The 14235-nt window shown below is 32.8% G+C and overlaps 1 protein-coding gene across 1 annotated transcript; it reads right to left on the bottom strand.

Annotated features, from left to right (window-relative positions):
- Positions 1-853: 853 nt before the first annotated feature.
- LOC149963250 (nose resistant to fluoxetine protein 6-like) lies at positions 854-13950 on the bottom strand. Its single transcript, XM_090165567.1, has 14 exons — positions 13647-13950; positions 11437-11675; positions 11259-11373; positions 8373-8460; positions 7597-7856; positions 7445-7538; positions 5876-5965; positions 5643-5808; positions 3521-3600; positions 2844-2969; positions 2663-2783; positions 1963-2149; positions 1326-1468; positions 854-1006 (listed from the first exon to the last, which is right to left on the bottom strand). Exons 1-14 carry the CDS (start codon positions 13948-13950, stop codon positions 854-856), a joined length of 2166 nt encoding a protein of 721 aa, XP_090021693.1.
- Positions 13951-14235: the final 285 nt, after the last annotated feature.

Genomic DNA, 14235 nt, shown 5'->3' with positions numbered 1-14235 from the left:
TTCTTATTTGGGTTTATCAAATGAACGTAAGAACTATTTGCCTTCTTTCTGCAATAGATCAAAAATAGTTTGAACTCTGTATCAAAATCCCGGCTTAAGATTTCGTGAAACTTCTCCGCAACATTAATGTAAGCTTGTGTCGATCATCTTGCCTAAAATATTTGCTCCGTGTAGGCGAAACTAGTAATAAAACAATTATTTTTGTTTTCCATCTTAAATTTGAAATTAGCTTTTCTTCTTTAGCTTGTTGTTCTCTTATCAAATTTCGACTTTAAACTTTATTCCGTAAGGAGTTCAATTTCGAAAGAAAATGTACTCAATTTGGTCACGTAATTATGTTTCTGCAAGACATTCCTCAACTGTAACTACATGTAGGTCCAACCTTTAAGTAGATACCTTTCAATTCGACATAAATCAGGATTTTGGAAGATGAGCAATTAAATTACTTGCCAACGTGTTACGGAATCAATATAAGACTGAACATTAATTGCGTTATTCACCTTAAATGCTTCCTTCTACAAAACAGATCTACTTTCAAAAAAACTGTTACACTTTCACATATTTATGTGTATCTTACATGAAATGTCCGTTACAGGTAATATATGTTCATTAATAAAAATTCACATTGTGAGAAATATAAGGCTTTAAACGTTTGAGTTTGCATTTTTATTAATTATTTTTGTTCCATATGGCGTTGTTTCCTACAGTTCACCAGTATTGCAAGCGTTATATTCGAATAAAAAGCTTGAATAAGTAAACAAGGATATTGCAAATGATAAATAAATCATTTGTGTTTCTTAACAAGCAATTTTCAATCTTATTATAATGATTCAGTTATAAATTAAACCAGGTATTATTTTGCTTCGCTGTCTTCTTTCATTTTGTTCGAACTAAGCAAGCGTTCGAAAAGCATCGTTTGGAGTTGGATGACGGGTGACTCGAACAGGATTCTGATTACAAATGCTACAATGTGACTGCTGCATAACACTCCAAAAAAGTTAAAAACCTGTGATGGAAATTTAACACTTCATAAGTCATATTTTAAAAATTCATGTTACTAATAACGCTCGGGTGTAATTTTGAGACTGGCTAGCTTAATCTATTACATATTCTCTTCTTTCAAACGAAAACGTCGTTTTTTTTCTCGAATTTAATAGTGTACCTCCCAAAATCAGTCGCTATAACGATTTATTTTATATATCGAAATATCGAACAGTTACATTATTTGAGATTAACGATTTTAGTTGTTTACGTGATCAGTAAATTACTAACGTGCTTGATACATAGTTCAAACTATATTAAAAGAATTTCATATATCTACTTACAAAGTGGTAGTGCGTAGCGTCGACGGTGCCTAGTTTAACTGCTGATATAAACATATATATTGGGAAATGAACTAAATAGATAAGGTATGTTAGACGAACCGGCGGCTGCCAGACAGACCATGACAATATTGTATTTACAACACCTGAAAGTATAAAAATAAATTGAACTTTATGTAAGGTTTCAAATTACTTTTCTTTCCAATAATTAGTGACTTTAGAGGGAAGGGTTTTTACATCTTGGCATTTATGAATAATTTTTCTAATATCACGTCCTAAGTATTGCATTTACACCTCAACAAAATTTCAATGGCGAACTGTTCATAATCGAATTCTTATCGATCTTTTGGTAACGCTACTTGCTGCATGTTATTTATCAAAAGTATTTAAGCCTAATTCGTAAATCACATGTAAAATGAATTAATTCTAAGAAATGTTAATAGAGAAGCAACAACGTGTCTGAACCCTCAATCCGGTTGACTCTTCTAAATATTCACTGTATTTCGATCACCTGCCTAATTTTGCATAATCTACTTTTAACGAATATTTTGAAAACTCTACTTTCGTTGGAAAATGAATGCTCATTTTAAGTGCACCAGGGTATTTTCAGATTAATTATTTAATGGAATTTAATGCAAACCTCCTTTCTGGGCGTAGCAAGCCAAGACCACCCAAGCTAGGCACAATCCCCAAACGGTCCTCTGCAATGAAGAATACAGAACGGCTTCGACCATTGTGTACTCGTAACCTTGGTTCCAAGAATACGGCGCGTACACCATCGCCATGGCACTCGCAAAAGCAATGGGCCACCCTATAGCGGCTATTTTCTAACAATAAATAAATATATTTTAATTACATTAGATCGTCTAGCATATAAATTGTAAAAACTGCTGTACGATGTTGAGTCATTGTGATATTTGTTAATGGATATGTCTTTATATTTAATTCAGCTAACAAGTTAAATGACATTCTAATGAAGTGCTAACTATTAAAAAATTCTGCTTGTAGTATCCGTAATTTCTAAAATTGGTTTTATTTTAATTAAATGAAACGTGTGTTATATGAAAGCTTAAGCGTTAATTACACCCATATTAAATTGGATAAAATTTCCCTAGAACAAAATGCTTCGAGGAATTCGTCTAGCTCATTGGTCTACATTATCATTTCTTAACGTGAAAAATCTTGGAAAAATGTATAATTCTTTTTTCTAGATGATTGTGTTGTAAAATATAATAATTTTCTTTAACTAGTCGAATTTACTACCATACATTTTATATTCACAGGTCTTGTTAATTTTAGGGCCCAACAACTAAAAGATTTTTAAATTTTTGACCATTTACCTTAGTAACTACAACTTTGGGATTTCTGGCAATGAAGGTCCCCAAGTAGAGTCCAACGGCGTAAACTCCCAGATGCACGTGTGGTAGGGTGTATACATTTACCGCGTATTTAAGAGTGAATCTGAGAAAGAAATGACTGCGTCAGATTCTAAATTTAAGGCGTTACACCCACTGTACTCACTTAAAATCCGGAAAGTACCAGGCTAATATTAAAGGTGGAAGATTGAGCATATAGGTGACGATGCCAGTGGATACGACGCACCCCACAATCAACAGTATTAGGAAAGAGTTCGCAATCTTCTTGTTTCTGAAATTGAACACAACAATTGTGGCACGCCATGGATTAATTTAGTGCAACAAGTCAGCAACTTTGTTTCATAAGTGTGTTGGTTAGTGTAAAAACTTAATGATAGCTATGTAAAGAGTGACAGATTTGCCGCTTTAAATACAAAGATAAGTGCTTGCTAACAGAAAACTACCTGAAACAATTTATTATTGTCAATTCTAGGCCTCAACACAGCTTCCTGCAAGCATTCAGTATGACAACGAGGCAATAGCACTCATCAACAGTGTGATCTGCTTTGATTTATCTCAGTGATTTAAATTTAAGTAATTTTAAAAATCATATGGAAATCTGAACGTTTGTTATTAATTTTGTAAGGAAAAAGAGTTAAACTACATGAATCAAATCAATAAAATCAGAAAAATCCGATATAAATATAAAACATCGACAACCCTGTGTATTTGCGGTTACTCCATTAAAAATGTTTGCTGAATATTAAGCGTGTGAAAGATAAGGAAATAGAACACTCATATGAAAGATGGGTATAAGCTTATGCTAATACTGGTGAAACGTACTTAAATAGTAAGATGAAATACACCAAAGAAATGAGAAAACATTGGAACTCCGTTGATAAGTACCACGTATGAAAAAGACACTGAAAATATTCCGGGATTAAAGTGATTAATATTGTTTCCAAAAAATATATAAACACACTATGGCTTTCATAATAACATCTAGAGCTTTGGTGAAAATAATGAAGCAGTCTCTACAAACTGATAAATTTAAAACATAATATGCAATAGTTCAGATAAATATTATTAAACTATGTAGAATATTTTGACATTATTCGGTTCAAAGTAACGTTCTACATAGAAATGTCAAAACATTTCACAAAGTTATATCGATTTTAACTTAAAATTAAACACAACTACGGTTGTTTTTCGCAAATATGTACTCCATTTTTTAATTCAATAATCTGAAGGCTGTAGCTTCATTGTGGTATTCCAGTTATACGTTAAAGCAGAAGCTTAAAACATTTGTCTTTCGAGGAAAGTACTCCACAGTAGGCGTTAAAAGAAAATACCATTACCGCCAAACCACGGAAATGTACAGCTCAAAGTGTACTATAATGAACAACAACCAAAGTCATCTAGCGACTTTAAATGCCATTTATCAGGTGGTTGGGTGAAATTGCGCGGGAGGGTGGTGGAAAGTCCTTCACGCCAGGCGAGCCAACATCTCCCGAAAATTATTATTACCGTCAACCTCTACATGGTTTTCGAAAGGGGAAACCAAAGAACTTGGGGAAGAACCACTTTAACCAGTGGTGAGAGCTTGCAAACAGCCTCTACACAGGAGTTCAGCAAAGTAGGATTGAACCCGGCTCTTCTTCCGGCGAGTCAAAAATGCCGTTTCGCTACAACACCTTTACAAATCGCCCACGTAGGAATACATTTTTATTGATAATTTATATTTTCTTGACGTAGTAGATTAACAAGGTAGATAATTTATGTATATCGCCACAAATTATTTGGCTCCAAAAATTGTGCGTTGGTAGTAGAGAGATGCATACTCATATTATAACATATTTCCGGTTCCACTCAAAATAACGAATTTACAAAGTAATTTAACCGAGCCACCTTAATTAAAAGCCAATAAAAGTCACTAAATGACTTTGGCCTAAGGTGTTGTCTTGCCCAGCTGAGTATTAGTATAATATTATTATTATTAGCAAAAAAATATTAAGATTTCAGCAAAATCGACCCCATTATAACCTTAGAGGTTTGATTTAAAACTTGTGAATGTTAACGGTAATAGTGAGTTAAGTTAACAGTAGGCTCCCGTGGTATGGAGAGCTTGAATTGTAACCCGACTAATTGATATAACGGCATTTTAAGTCGGTAGCTGTTTTAGGCCTAAGATGGTGCCGTGGTTGTTCATTGTTACTGCATTAATTATTTGTCAGTCCTAATCGTTTGGTTAAAACAATCCCATGCGTACATGACTCTGAGTTAATAAACATGGGTTATTTCTGTTAACGACGGCTTTTGTGCATAAAAAGTAGTATTTCAGTTCAACATAATATTTCTTTGCTGCCTCATCACCGTCTTTAGTTAATGGAAGCAGATAATATAAAACCATTGAGCCATAACTAAAAATTGTATGAATTTCAAATGCTAGCTGCTGGAGGTTGTGTCATAGTATGACGTATTAGGTATGTTACCATAATACTCATAAGTAAGTTCCGGTATTTTTCGGCTTCCGTTTACGTATTTTTAATAAAATAATGACGTTATTAAATCAACCTTTATCTTTTAAAATAACATCCACTTCTTATAAAAAAAAACCATGGTCAACCTGGTTTCATAAGTACAAGTAACGGCAATTACCCAAATGGAGTGAAAACGTTTGACCTTTTTGAAAATTCACTTGGTAATTTAATTCGTGAGCTTAAGAGTGAAGTTCGTTATTTGTGGTTGTGCTCGTTTTCTTATATAATAATAGTGCCGTTTGAGCAACCTGGCCACCTGAATGAAAACGGAATTTAAAGTCGCTAGATGACTTGGGCCTTATTAAGAAATGTGTTTACTTATTTGTTAGTGGAGTTTTATTTACATTTATTAATGTTAAAGACCTTTTATTTTACTATCTTACGTTAACAATGATTTCGAGTAGAGTTAAGAAAATCATACGTACAATCTGATTAGTGTTGTTGATATTCCCAATAAATAGTGCGTTGTGCCACCATTTGTCCCGACAGAGTTGTGCCTGATCTTCAATCGATTCTTTGTAAAATGGCCCAGATCCAAAGGCCGGTAGCACAATCATAATGCTCATCACTAGCAGTAGCGATGGTACTAGCCTGCAGAGAAGTTTTGATCTGATTAACTCGATTTTAGAAGTAAAGTAAATTAGATAATTTCTCTTACCTTAACACTCTTTTTAGAATTACTAAAATAAGTGATACTTTCCTTCCACTGTCGGAGAATTGCACTAAATTGTACGATAATAAAACTGACCTGTTTAAATAAAAGCATACTATAGATATATTAGGTATTTGAAAACTGTTAATTGGTGAAGGTGGAATAAGCTCTTATACGACATAAATTGTTTTTCTACAACTGAATTTTTGTGTCAGCGGTCGGCGCTTACATTTTAAGTCATTCAAGAAATAATGCAGCACTAAAATTATTTTCTTTGATGAAATTAGTTGAATTCTTAAATTAAGACATTTTATCATTTGTCGAATTTAAATTTGGGAACAATTTTTAATCATTGAAGCTATATGAAATTGCATCATTGAAACAAGTATCCATTTTATCCAAAAAATAAATCATTTAAAATTAAATTGAAACTGTCTTACACTCAAAGAATGACGTTGCTAGGATTACTGATTTATCAAATCATTGTTGGAAGTAAAGACAGAGGGTTTTTTTTTAATTTGTAAGCTAGTCTCTAGTGGATTCTGACAAAGTGCTTCAATTGCTCTCACGCCACTAGCTGGGTTATTTAGTATTAACTGAATTGATAATCTACGCTTTCGAAATAAAACGCTGCGAACATTTTCTTAACAAACCCAAGATTAATTTTCACTTGTTTAATTAACTTGTAAATGTCATGCATTTTAGTCTTTTAGCAATGATCACACGGTATTCGTGTATCAAGAAAATTGAATTTCAATTACACGACATGAGTAGAAGAGCTTTTGTGTTCTCATTTGGAAATGAAAAATTACAAGAGTTAGAGGTATTCCAAAATTAGGCCGGAATATTTCAAATAATTTTGAAAGGCTTTAACTTTTCATATTAACGCTTAAATCTCACCCTTTTCTTGTTATAGAAATGCCGCATTAACCATTGAAGGAATAATATTTAACCTATATTTTAACGATTCCTTTTTCTAAAAGAAGAACCAAAATTATAATCTCGTTACGAAATAATTTAAATTCAATTATTAATTAGTTTTTATTTTCGTTAAAAATGAACCTTGGCTATAGCGCGTATAACGGCCAATGAAAAGAGATTTTGGCGCAACTCTACTTCTTAATCTTCGTTTCCGGAAAAGACGGGAGTCATCCTAAAAGCCGCTGCAGCTCGCTAAGCCGAGCTCTTGTGTTTTAATATTTTTCTAATTGCACCTTGAATTTCTCAGCTAACCGTCGCTTAAATCTACGGAAACAAAATAATTTTGTTCCATATTATTCGAAATTGTTTTATTCCATCCGTTAGCGCTCAGTTATTTTTATTTCCAACCACGTGTATTTCCATGCACTCACTACGATGTATTTTAAAATCCATTTATTTTTATTAGAATATATGAAAGTTTTTTAAAATAACCAATACGGTGATAATTCACAATTTTAAGTGTAATTGGCAAATGGGCGTTTCCTAGCAGCTTTTCGATATCTTCCCCTCAAACTTCTCAGAATATTTCTGGTTTTGCGAGTGCACGCGTATAAAATGGCCTTGTCAATATATTCTATATGAAATATTTCTTACGTTATGAATATGAATGTCTCAACCGCTAAAAATCCATTATTAATGGCTTGAAAATTGAACTCTTTCATCATATCGGTCATAAGTATCAATTCTCCTATAAATTTAGAAAACTATAAAGAATTGATGATATGATTTAAACGTTAAAAACTTACTGTAGATGTTACGATCAACAACCAAATAGGCGTGCCCTAATACGACCCATGTCGTCGATATGTATCTCATCCCGTTCATACAGTCCAGGCTTCTCGTGGCCGGTGACTTCGTGGAAAGGAAACTTCCTACGTTCCGACGAATTGAAAATGTCTTAATAATCCTCTGAAGACATCCTTTATACTTGTCGTCCCAAATTTTGTAAATCTCATCGTAAATGGTAGCCAAAATGTTGATCAAGATAATAACTAAGTAGACACATCTGACAAAAGAGTTGTTTGTTACAAATTTAAAACATACTTTGGGTCAACCAAGGAAGGCCGTGTTATTAGGTTACTCTGCAATTTACACTATAAAAATGGCTCCGGTTATCATTCTAGAACAATTTTCTGAATAAAAGTTTCCGAATAAAAGACTATAAAATGTTAACAAATCAATTGAAGTACCTGAAAAATATATATTTTTTTAAATATCGGAAATCTAAAGGTTTTAATAGTAAGAGCAAATTAACGAAAGGAATTTTAAATAATCGTAAATAATTTTACAAGTTAGAAATTCGGTTGTTCAAAAAAGATATAAACGTAAGATGCAAAATTTAATCGATGGTCATTCGTTATAATTAAAAATCCATTTTCAATGCCCAGATTTTGATTATGTAGAATTTGCATAATGAAACGAATTAGAAAATGGCCCCAGAATTGCCCTGATTGGGGTATTCTAAATAAGCTTTGGTCTCAACGAAATCAATTTTCTTTAAGATTGGAAAAGAGCAACTTACAAGATAGCGATTTGAACTTTGTCGAAGACGTACTGTTCTTTGACAACACAAAACTCCACTTCAGTGTTGAAACCCACTTGTTTCATAACTGAAAAAGGTAAGTGTGCTTATAATTACTTACCGTTCACTCCGTTTTCATAGGATATTTATTTTCAATACCGTGTAGATTAAAATTACACAAAGCTATTTTATATTATACACCTTATCTACATGTATGACCCAACAGCTTAAATTATATTTAAACAAAATCCGATTCGTGTATAACGTTTACCACCAAATGAATGGTTTTCAAGATATTAGGCATCTGACAATGTATAGAAATTTCGTAAAATTTCTTTGATCCTAAAACTGGCAAACACTTATTTAAAGCCAACCGTTATTAATTGGACAAATCTTAATTTAGAGCCTTATTAGACTCCTCATAACTAGTTGTTTAGAATTCTTGCAAGGCTAACCCTCTAATTGTTTTTTTTTAATATGTTACTTTTTACAGCGAATGAAAAGTAGTTTAACAGTGTTTCGAATTCCCAGACGTGATTTTTCACAGAATGCTAAAAGCCCTGTATGCCAAATTTTATTTAAATACCTTAAACTCTAGTCATGGTATAATATATTTTTGGTATATGCTTAAACATGGTATAATCTGCAGTGGTGTAGTCCTAAAAAATAAAAAACCGGGGTGCTACCTGGGCACGGCCAACTTCGAGTTCGCACGTAATCGAAGTTGGTTGAACTGGTTGCTATAAATGTACGTAAAACTTCGATTTTTAGCGTGATCGAAGCTGGCCGTACCTAGGTAACGATTTGAATTTGTTACGGTATTTTCCTGCGGGCAAAATTTATAATAAATTCACACACCCTTTATTCGAGAAAAAATATTTACGAAATAGAAGCAAGTTGAAAAAAAGAGGTAGGGCACGCCTTTGAAAAAAGGCACCGGGGTGACGCCCTGGCCTGCCTTGGCCGACTACACCACTGATAATCTGCCTTTTTGTATATGCTTAATCATGCTATAATCTGCCTTTTTGTATATATTTAATCATGCTATAATCTGCCTTTTTGTATATGCTTAATCATGCTATAATCTGCCTTTTTGTATATGCTTAATCATGCTATAATCTGCCTTTTTGTATATGCTTAATCATGCTATAATCTGCCTTTTTGTATATGCTTAATCATGCTATAATCTGCCTTTTTGTATATGTTTAATCATGGTAGAGTCTGCCTTTTTGTATTTGCTTAATCATGCTATAATCTGCCTTTTTGTATATGCTTAATCATGCTATAATCTGCCTTTTTGTATATGCTTAATCATGCTATAATCTGCCTTTTTGTATATGCTTAATCATGCTATAATCTGCCTTTTTGTATTTGCTTAATCATGCTATAATCAGCCTTTTTGTATATGCTTAATCATGCTATAATCTGCCTTTTTGTATATGCTTAATCATGCTATAATCTGCCTTTTTGTATATGTTTAATCATGGTAGAGTCTGCCTTTTTGTATTTGCTTAATCATGCTATAATCTGCCTTTTTGTATATGCTTAATCATGCTATAATCTGCCTTTTTGTATATGTTTAATCATGGTAGAGTCTGCCTTTTTGTATATGCTTAACCATGCTATAATCTGCCTTTTTGTATTTGCTTAATCATGCTATAATCTGCCTTTTTGTATATGCTTAATCATGCTATAATCTGCCTTTTTGTATATGTTTAATCATTGTAGAGTCTGCCTTTTTGTATTTGCTTAATCATGCTATAATCTGCCTTTTTGTATATGCTTAATCATGCTATAATCTGCCTTTTTGTATATGCTTAATCATGCTATAATCTGCCTTTTTGTATATGCTTAATCATGCTATAATCTGCCTTTTTGTATTTGCTTAATCATGCTATAATCTGCCTTTTTGTATATGCTTAATCATGCTATAATCTGCCTTTTTGTATATGCTTAATCATGCTATAATCTGCCTTTTTGTATATGTTTAATCATGGTAGAGTCTGCCTTTTTGTATTTGCTTAATCATGCTATAATCTGCCTTTTTGTATATGCTTAATCATGCTATAATCTGCCTTTTTGTATATGTTTAATCATGGTAGAGTCTGCCTTTTTGTATATGCTTAATCATGCTATAATCTGCCTTTTTGTATTTGCTTAATCATGCTATAATCTGCCTTTTTGTATATGCTTAATCATGCTATAATCTGCCTTTTTGTATATGTTTAATCATTGTAGAGTCTGCCTTTTTGTATTTGCTTAATCATGCTATAATCTGCCTTTTTGTATATGCTTAATCATGCTATAATCTGCCTTTTTGTATATGTTTAATCATGGTAGAGTCTGCCTTTTTGTATATGCTTAATCATGCTATAATCTGCCTTTTTGTATTTGCTTAATCATGCTATAATCTGCCTTTTTGTATATGCTTAATCATGCTATAATCTGCCTTTTTGTATATGTTTAATCATGGTAGAGTCTGCCTTTTTGTATTTGCTTAATCATGCTATAATCGGCCTTTTTGTATATGCTTAATCATGCTATAATCTGCCTTTTTGTATATGTTTAATCATGGTAGAGTCTGCCTTTTTGTATATGCTTAATCATGCTATAATCTGCCTTTTTGTATTTGCTTAATCATGCTATAATCTGCCTTTTTGTATATGCTTAATCATGCTATAATCTGCCTTTTTGTATATGTTTAATCATGGTAGAGTCTGCCTTTTTGTATTTGCTTAATCATGCTATAATCTGCCTTTTTGTATATGCTTAATCATGCTATAATCTGCCTTTTTGTATATGTTTAATCATGGTAGAGTCTGCCTTTTTGTATATGCTTAATCATGCTATAATCTGCCTTTTTGTATTTGCTTAATCATGCCTTGCCTGGTTGAATTAACTCGTTGAGATCTTCTTTCGTGCAGGAGGACGGAATGCATATCCCTATCCTGAAAGGGGTATCGTACAGGGCGAACATCACCGTTGAGAAACTGGCCAAAAACTAATAAAAATGTATTTACTAGCTATATTTATGACAGGTAATGAAGATTTTTCAATTACTTACCTCGGTCGTAAACGTGTGGTTAGCGTTTTTAAAGATGTTTTTCATCGTGTTCAGCCTGTCTGGCCGTGGTGGAAGTGGAGGCCTTATGCCGGCTATGCAGTAGCGTCCGGTTTTTTTAACCGTGGCCTTTGCCTGTGACCCAGGAGGAATGACTATATCAAGACATTGGCTGTAGCTTCCGAGGGCTGACCCTGTGGACTGTAGCAAACCGCCGGCGGGAATCCCCAACGAGTCGATCACTTATTAAATAAAAAAACGCAAGTGAGATAAAATATACACTGTTCTTTCTACGATTGGAATAGCAGTCAGCTCTTTCTTGAAGTGAGGATACTTTACTTTAATAAATAAATATCGGTTTTCAAAAATGTAGTTAACATTCATTATTAAAAGTTTTAATAAAAATAATTATAAGCTTATCTAATACCTAAGGAACCATACAAGCGTAAGGCAACTAATGACTTGTAAGGCTTCTAACCGTTGGCCAGGTTAAATTGCTTAGCAGGGTGGTGTCAAGCCTTTTAAGCTATGCGAGCCAGTACACTTACTATAATCGTTAATTTCACAAATTTTTATGGAAATGTGAAACCAAAGATGGTTGAAAAACCCATCAAAACAGAGGGAAGACGATTTACTACCGCAATGCAGAACGAGTGGTTTCGTGTCTTACCCCAGTACCACGAGCTGGGATCGAACCCGGCTCCTCTTACAGGAGGGCGCGATGATTTAATAACAACCATCAGCGAATAGTAAATTGAAATTACTATTTGTTTCAGGTATCTACCTTTATTCTAATTTTAGAGGTTGGATCAAAGTGTATCCAAATAGGATAAAATTAATTTTAATCAAGATGATTTCTTGTCATATCGCAAAAGGAAAAAGAATTTTTGTATCGATGAAATAGAATCCCGAAATAGTTTTAAATTTTTGGATCAAATAATTTAAATAAAGATTGTTTTTAGTCATATCTAGAAAGAATCCACTATTTTTGAAGCACGCTATCGTGAAAAAGATTGACTCAAGTCACAAAGAAAAGTTAGAAAGCGTTGTGTACCAAAACAAATCAATCAAGATTGTGTTTAATGTAGAAAGGATGAACTATTTTTGAATCAACTAAAACAAATTAAACAAAACATGTTTCCTAGTTATTTATGAACACATTAAATTAAGTCAGATATGAGTATCTTGCCAACCATTTTATTATTATTTCTGGGCTTATGTCTTACCTTGGATCGAAACTAGCCACTGTTTTTAAAAAAAATACTGGTGATTTTAACGAGATATTTACCTACTTTTATTCGCGTGAAATACGTTATAAACTGTTATTTCTGAAATGTTTATTAAACTTCTTGTGCATAAAACTAAACTGCGAGAATTTTAAAAAGGTAACAAATTATCAACATTTGAATAATTATTTTTAGACTGAAATAAAGTGGTTGTCCAATATGAAATGACCGACTCTTTCTTTACTTGGATGACCATTTTTGAACTTTTTCAATGCCTCTTGAATATTTAGAATTACTTTTAATTTTAAGTAGTTTTTAGGTATTGATGGAATATCAAATGTTTTTCCAAATAAACAAAATTACTTATTTTGGCTTATTTCATATAATTAAAATTTTTTCAAAATGAAGTTTGATTATCATTTGAGCAAATAGTGTTATGTTAGTTGATAATATTACTTTAAATTACAATATTTTTTTAGCTTATTAATTTCATAAAAGTGGTTAGAAATCGCGTATTCTCTCAGACAAAGTTTGCATAGCTATTGAATTAAAGCTTAAAAATTATAAAAGTTAATTTCGTTTAGTAATGTGTTTGACACCTAGTCCTAGCGGTGTGGGCCCTGAAAATTTTTAGCCTAGTTTACTTTAGATTTAAAACTTTAAATTTTCAATTATTTTTAATAACTGTATTGGCTCAAAACCGGCTCCAAAATTAAATTCGCAACTACTTGATCTTAGTTAAATCGAGATCAAATAAATGAAATTAGCAATTGATTAAATTTTGATTATTAAATTCCTTGGCTTGAGTTGTTGAAGAACTAATTACATTTATTATATTAATGAAGTTGGGTTTAAATTGATTTAATCGTTATTGGAATGATTAATTTGTTATTAAAGATTTAATCGTTAAGCATAGTGATCTGCTCCTTGGTCGGATCCTTCAAGTGCTTCACATATGCAGCCGATTTAGAAATGAAACGTGCTTACTTTTCAAGGCCCATAATTTTAAGTCTTTAACGCCGATGAGGGTCTTAAGAAGCGAACCCATGCATGCCGAGCTCACATTGGCGTTCGAGCCTCCGTCCATGGCCGCGGGTAGAATTTGCTTTATTAATTTCTCGATGCCCATTTTGAGCTGCGTTTCCATGGACAATATCTTCTGAAAGGCGATTTCTTCACTTTTTTCCAAGATTGGGTTCGGAATGACACTCAAACCGTCCGATGCCACGTCTTGAGACCATGATATGAACAAGAAACTGATTATCACGAATACGGAGTTGATATTTCGCATTGTTGTATGATATTTCCTATTAAAAAAATTAAATTATGTGCTTTATACAAACAAGTTAACAAAATAAATAAACCCAAAAGAGACAATCAATGTTCAGCTTAATTAAAGAAGCGTGAATAGTGTATTTCAACTTTCGCTTACAAGTGCCCCGGACTTATACACGAATACACCAATGAATATAGCACATACGAAGATCTTGTTTAAAAACGATTTTTATGACGGTCTAAATGCTATTCTCTCATAATGGCTGGTTACGAATTGGTCTAACATCGGCATAATTGGCGT

This window comes from Leiobunum rupestre, chromosome 1, assembly GCF_980474605.1.
Source record: "Leiobunum rupestre chromosome 1, qqLeiRupe1.1.hap1, whole genome shotgun sequence".
Classification (NCBI taxonomy): Eukaryota; Metazoa; Arthropoda; class Arachnida; order Opiliones; family Sclerosomatidae; genus Leiobunum; species Leiobunum rupestre.
The sequence above is the reverse complement of the archived record's forward strand: the minus strand, read 5'-3'. Positions and strand labels throughout refer to the sequence as shown.

Excerpts from the sequence above, each read along its gene's own strand:
- LOC149963250 (XM_090165567.1), bottom strand. The coding sequence starts at position 13,950 with ATGCGAAATATCAACTCCGTATTCGTGATAATCAGTTTCTTGTTCATA. Across the intron at positions 11,374-11,436 it reads ACCACACGTTTACGACCGAG|TTTTTGGCCAGTTTCTCAAC; the intron begins GTAAGTAATTGA and ends CATTTTTATTAG. Across the intron at positions 2,784-2,843 it reads TGGTACTTTCCGGATTTTAA|ATTCACTCTTAAATACGCGG; the intron begins GTGAGTACAGTG and ends TTTCTTTCTCAG.